The sequence below is a fragment of the Anguilla anguilla genome, chromosome 2 (assembly GCF_013347855.1).
Source record: "Anguilla anguilla isolate fAngAng1 chromosome 2, fAngAng1.pri, whole genome shotgun sequence".
NCBI lineage: Eukaryota > Metazoa > Chordata > Actinopteri > Anguilliformes > Anguillidae > Anguilla > Anguilla anguilla.
In genome coordinates, this window is record NC_049202.1 from 14,272,915 (window position 1) to 14,279,731 (window position 6,817).

Genomic DNA, 6,817 nt, shown 5'->3' on the forward strand with positions numbered 1-6,817 from the left:
CAAATTCAATCTGTGATTTTTTTATTTTATTTTATTTTATTTTATTTTTACTGTATGTTTTATATGTTATATGTACCCCATTGTTTTACATAGACAATGCACTGGCTGTTACCTTAGCCAGGTCTCTCTTGAAGAAGAGATCTCAACGAGGCTTTCTGGTTAAATAAAGGTTAAATAAATAAATATAAAAAATGTGGCTGGCTGCATGTGCTTCAGAATAAGAGCTTGCTAATTAGCACCCTTCGGAACTGAGCACAATTGTAGCAGTGAGGTGGTACAGCATTTCCATTCCATTCCAATATGGAGAAAAAGAACAAAAGGAGTACAGAAATATGTTACAAAGTAATACATTTCATCATTGTATTTTAATTTTCTATTCTTCTGTTTGTTTACTTATGCCATGTGCATTAGAAGCTGGCGCCACATTTGCTCAGATATTGAGTTACAACGCTGGTTTTCCAAAGGTAAACACCAGGTGGGGCTCTCTCACTTGATTTTTGTCTCACCAGAAATTCACGTTCTGTTGTTTTGTGACTGGAGGTATATGATTACAGTGCTTCAAGCTTAAAAGAGTGCAGTGTTTCAGTAAAATACCTCTAGCATGACAGATGGATAACAAAAAATTAGGATGTACATAATAATAATAATAATATTAATAATAATAATAATAATAATAATAATAATAATAGTAGTAGTAGTAGTAGTAGTAGTAATAGTATACGTAGTAGTAGCAGTAATAGCAATAGTATATCATTATTAGAATACACCAGTACACACAAAAAGACATGGAGTAAAAGTACAGATGCTTATATAATACATTTCATTTAACCTTTGCTGTTCTTATGACCCTGCTTTCATTTAGAGCCCTACTCTAAGTTATAGATATACTTCTGCTGAAAAGTGAAAATACTGCTGCAGTAATATGTGCAGATGAAAACAATGATTCTACGAGGACGAATGTTGCTACTTGGTGAAAGTAGTTGTTGAGTTAAAACAATGGGTAGCCAGAATGAATCACTGTAGTCAAAACAACACCACCAAATATTGTGCTCAGTTTAAAGAAAATGGGATAAGTGAACAGCATATAAACACCATGAACAGCTAAAATCAAATAAAACGTTAACACTGTTAAATTATTACCCCGTTTACCATGCCAAAATTTATTCATGTTACATAAAAGGTTCATGAGATGGTCCTCGGTCTTCGACCTATATCTAACTGTGGGAGAGCCTGCATAAACTTCTCAGAAATAATGTATACTTATTATAGTTACTATATTTTTTGTAATAATATGAATCAAAGCCACACTATTCTTCACTAAAATTGTTTTTTTACCAGGACAGTGATTTCCCTTAAAATAAATAGATGTATATCATGTAAATAATAATAATAATAATAATAATAATACACTGCACGTTAATGTTATGTCATGTTAATTACATGTGATTTCAACAACTTTTTACATGATGATGTACATAAATGCTATGCATTTATAATATTTCCTAGTGTATGCTATTGGCTATAAGCTGTCCAGGTATAGCTGCTGCGTCCATTAGTGGTCAAACATGCTAAATCAACCAGCAAATTGCATTGTATAGCCTATACACACAGGGTGATTCAACAGGCACATTTCCATTTGGCCTATATCATACGTAATATATTTTAAAAATGTGTTGATCTCCACAATTGAAATACAATTTACGGATACTTCACATCCTATTAAGGAATTGTACAAATTAAAAATATGCAACTGTCATGATCAATAACATTAAACACGCTTTACCAACCAATGAGCTTCCATGGAAAAATTCAATCAAACCTCATTGGTTTATTAAGCGTGTTTCCTTCCTATTTTTGATTTGATCTACATTTGATTTGATCTGTAACATTTTTAACATAAGACGTGAGCAACTGTTCAATTTTTAATAAGCGTCTTGCAGATGGACGTCTTAAGAATTATATTGCTTTGGTAGCCTACATTTAGTAAACAGGCTTCTGTAAAACTGTTTACATTAATATGCTGTCTCTTTCAAGGAAAACGACACAGAAAATGTAGTTGAAATACAGACCATCTATTCAATTATAATTCTTCGGTGCTAATGTTTGAGCTGTGAATGCGGAACTGTGATGATGCATTTTTGAAATGTTTCTTAGGAGACTGCTATTCAGGGTCCTTGTGGGCTATAGACACGCTCACGCGCTCTGTGCGTCACTGTCATCGTTGTGGGTACCGAGACCACTTGTTTCCAATGCTGTAATTTATTTATTTATTTATTTCAAGTCAAGTTATCTCGCTATTTTTAATTAAGGAGAAATGTGCTCGTGAATATTAACTTCGCCCGCAGCAATTAAATTATGTATTTATAATGACCAGTCAAAAAATACCAAAGAGAAATTAATCCTAGAGATTTATTCTCAAAACTACCTTGAAGATTTTAAATAACAATATGTAGCCTCTACGCTTCTAGTGGCGCTTAAGCAAAACCCACATCCCTTTGTACTAATAGCGTTGTCCTCATTTGCTGCCTAATTGGACTATATAAGACCAATAACATGCGAGTGCTGGCAGCCTATAGCCACGGCACAGGGTCTAGGGAGGGTGGACTTCGCTTCAAGCCTATTCTCTCTCACTCTCGCTCTCTTTCCCATTTCTTCTTTAATCCCATTTGCCATGGTACGTGCCCAATCGCCGTGTACTCAACGCATTTAACTGGGATGACATTTTTATTTCATCATTAGCATCTGGCACCACACCGACGCAGTGAACACCAATTCCATTTCTACTGAAGATCTTCGCTGTACCTGAATGTAGACTGAATACTACTTCAAATGTTTTTATTCACGTGTTATTTATGTAATTATCCGCAGAAGGAAGACTGAAGATACGCTCACTTAAGGAAGAGAAATTAAACGAACAATTTCCGTCTTTAAACTCACCCGTCTCGCTCTCTTTTGCCTTTCAGTTATTTATGGTCTGAGGTTATCGGACAGAAACAATCCAGCAGCGATGCCAGAGACAGAGCAAGAAACCTGTGCTCCCTCTAAGGACTCGCCTTTTTCCATTAAGAACTTGCTGAACTGTGACAACAAACCGTCGAAACCTAAACCTCTCCTTGCTTCCGCAAAAGGAGTTTTAGAAGGAGGTTTTTCACTCACCCAAGTAGGGGACCTGAGCTTTCCTCGTTTTGACATACCGACCCAGAGGTTTGCTTTGCCGGCGCATTACTTGGAACGAGCCTCAGCATGGTGGTACCCCTACACCCTGGGTTCGTCCGGCCATATACACAGGACAGCAGGTGAGATCTATATATTATCCACTTTGTTCTCCTACACTTTTGAAAATGATCGCACGGCATAAACAAACTTTTATGTCATGTATATTCCTGAGAGGATGCTTTTAGAAATGATGAATGCCAGTTTAACTACAGGATATTTGCATAGATTTATTCATTCTGTACGAAATTATTGCGTTCATAGCCTATCGCGGACACATAATTGTATGCTATTTAACTGTTAGGCTGAAGAGATTATTTAAATTTGTTCCCAATTTCTACAAGAGTATGAGTTAATCTGCTGAATACCTTATTTTATTTACGTGCTAATTAAGTATAATTCGCAGATAATTCATACTCTCAATCGTGTTGCATTAATGAAATTCGCGAGGAAATTCTAAATAATTTCCAAAAAAGAAAATACTGTTCTATGGTTTTATATGGCACGGGAGGGAGGATCAAATATGTAAACACAATTTTAGTTGTCGACGTTTAACAAAAATTATATTTCCATTCTAGCCGTGGAGAAGGCTAGTGTGAGGGACTCTTCGCCAGCTTCGGGTACAGACAGAGATTCGCCAGATCTTGTGCTCAAATCCGACCCAGATGCCAAAGAGGATGACGGCAGTAAAAGCGCAGATGAAGTCGTGCTGGAAGAGAGCGATTCAGAAGAAGCAAAGAAAGAGGACGAGGTAGATGACTGGAAGAAAAGGGAGGACAGCCCGGATAAAAAACCGTGCCGGAAAAAGAAAACACGCACAGTCTTTTCCAGGAGTCAGGTGTTTCAACTGGAATCGACCTTTGATATGAAACGCTACCTGAGTAGTTCGGAAAGGGCAGGTCTGGCGGCTTCTTTACATCTCACAGAAACTCAAGTTAAGATTTGGTTCCAAAACAGAAGAAATAAGTGGAAGAGGCAACTGGCCGCAGAGTTGGAGGCCGCCAACCTGAGTCACGCGGCAGCGCAGAGGATTGTGAGAGTGCCCATTCTGTACCACGAGAACTCAGCCTCAGAGACAGGGAACTCTACGGGCAACGTGCCAGTCAGTCAGTCGCTCCTCACCTTTCCCCACCCGGTATATTACTCACACCCCATAGTGACCTCCGTGCCGCTGCTGAGACCAGTTTGAGCAACACTGTTTTACCATTCAAGATGTAATTTATTCGTAATTACTTCGGCTGTAATTAATATTACAATTATTATTTTTGTAAGAAAAAAAAAAAAAAAACAGAAAACAGAATGGCTTGCATTTTTACAGGGAACAACTGTATTCTCAGTATTTTTAATGTGTGAAATCATTTGTGCAATTCAAAATACATTCTTCTTTTTCTTTCCCCCCTTCTTCTTCTTCTTCTTAATAATAATAATAATAATAATGATAATATGAGCCACCCTTACTTCAGCAAATGTTTCACAGAAAGACAATAGAAAGACCCATACATGAACAGTTAAGTTATTAATTGGAGGGCTATTTATCCTTTTATATAGTCATTTAATTTACATTGGTTCATCAAAATCATTCATAAAACTGATCCAGGAAGACATTTTATTCCATCGCAGTAAATTATTTCAATATACCTTATTTGTAAGCACTGTAGATAAATAATTTTGATGGATTACCAGTCGATTTTAAACGACACAAACCATGTAGCTATAACGTGCTTCGGTGTTTTGTATAAATGTGAACGATGGTTTGTTTATGAGGACAGATAGAATTGATACTCGTTGTTACTCTGATACTTGTGCAATACTGTCGGCTTCGTTAACACGCTGTACAGCAGTCAGCGGTGAATTGTGTTCTAGTACCCCACAAAAAAAGAAAACATTATTCGAGGTCGATTCGGAAACGGATTACAGAAACGGAACAAAAAAGCACTGACGTAATTCTTTTTCTATTCCAGATCAAGCGCTTTAACCGGTGACAATCATTTTTTTGTATGTCTCAATTGTATAAATTATATGTAGCCTATCGTGTTAACGGACTGAATGTCTTTAGTTTTATTGGGATTTGGAATTTACTTGATCACAATAATTACTTGGTCTCAAATTTACTTTGTGATCTGTTAATAATGGTGTACACGTTCAATGTATATAATATAGCCTACAGGCAATCTAAGGAGAAGAGTCAGATGTTGGGCCCCACTTGTATAGGATAAAAACTTCTTTTTATATTGTAATGCTGAATTAAGATGTGAAATAAACTGAAAATTACTTACCCAGTGTATGCCTACTTTAAAGCAACTTACGATGTTTGGTATGCAAGTGACTGACATTCTCTGGACATACCATGTGTAGATATTCAAGTGTATTAGCCTATATTCGCTAGTTGCTATTCAGGCGTTATTTAGAGTGTGGAAACGGTAGCATATAAGGTAGGCCTGCCAGAGGAATCTAATCACAATATTTATTTCAAAAGTGTACCGTTTGGTGTTAGGCCTCATCTTTGCACAAACACGACGAGCGAACATTTACAATTAATAAGACCTAGCCTAATTGATCGAAATACAACAGGTGCGTTGACAGTGGACCATGCAGGAAAGGAGGAAAGAACGCTGTGATGATGATGATGAGGACGACGATGATGGTTATTATTATTATTGTTCTTATTCTTCTTCATTATTATTATTATTATTATTAGTATTATTTTTATTTTTATTATTATTAGTTTTAATTCTAATTCGCCTAAGTTTTTGTCCATTCGCAGACATATCGGGTAGATTACATACCTACCAATACAAAACACCAGAAAGGGCATATTGCGTTCATTATCCTTGGCAGAATCTAGCCACATTCACTCCTCATTTAATTGAAGTTGCAATTCCCTTTTATCGTTTACAAGTAGTTTTGTATTACTTGAATTTACATTACTTTTAATTTTATTTTTCATTAGACTTGAATTTAGCGTTGCATTTATCCCGTATTTATTCTTAGTCAAATAATGTTCCACTTATTTTATGGTAGAGTGACTCATGAGAAACAATATCATTAACATGTTAAGGTTTTCATAACAATATTTCTCTTCGTCAAAGTTGACACAGTAAATGAAGGTCCAGATTATTATTATCATGCACAAGAGCCTGTCGATAATAGTCGTGAGTGATGTCACATTACTTAGACATACTGCATTGACAAATTAACCTGAACTTTACAATGAACTACAATGTATATCAACACTAGTGTTGAACATTCTCCTCTGATAGAGTGTATGTATCCATGTTAGAATCCTACATGTCAGAGCGGTAATGCAATTCAGTGCACTGGAAACTTACGCAGAGGCTGTGGGTTCCCAACTGGGGCGCTGTCGTTGCACCATTGAGGAAGGTAGCCTAAAATGCTACAGTAAAACATCCAGCTGTAGAAATGGAATGAATGTAAAATCAGACGCTCTCACTAACGGCGTCTGCTAAATGGTATGATGTAGCATACATACGAGCTCAACACTGATAACTGTATTGTGGAGATGTTCATTTACGCTACACCGACTTGACTGACCATTCAAGACAACTGTGTTTCACTGACTTGCCGAAGACAATGTTGTTCAGAG

The 6,817-nt window shown here is 36.5% G+C and overlaps 1 protein-coding gene across 1 annotated transcript; it reads left to right on the plus strand.

Moving 5' to 3' along the window:
- Window positions 1–2,585: 2,585 nt before the first annotated feature.
- LOC118221377 (homeobox protein HMX3-like) lies at window positions 2,586–5,488 on the plus strand. Its single transcript, XM_035406402.1, has 3 exons — window positions 2,586–2,674; window positions 2,964–3,296; window positions 3,792–5,488. Exons 2-3 carry the CDS (start codon window positions 3,008–3,010, stop codon window positions 4,400–4,402), a joined length of 900 nt encoding a protein of 299 aa, XP_035262293.1. The 5' UTR covers window positions 2,586–2,674; window positions 2,964–3,007; the 3' UTR covers window positions 4,403–5,488.
- The last annotated feature ends 1,329 nt before the right edge of the window (window positions 5,489–6,817 follow it).

Bases quoted from the DNA above. Each gene is read 5' to 3' on its own strand.
- LOC118221377 (XM_035406402.1), top strand. From the start codon at position 3,008: ATGCCAGAGACAGAGCAAGAAACCTGTGCTCCCTCTAAGGACTCGCCT. The intron at 3,297-3,791 runs GTGAGATCTATA...TTTCCATTCTAG, and splicing joins CCATATACACAGGACAGCAG to CCGTGGAGAAGGCTAGTGTG.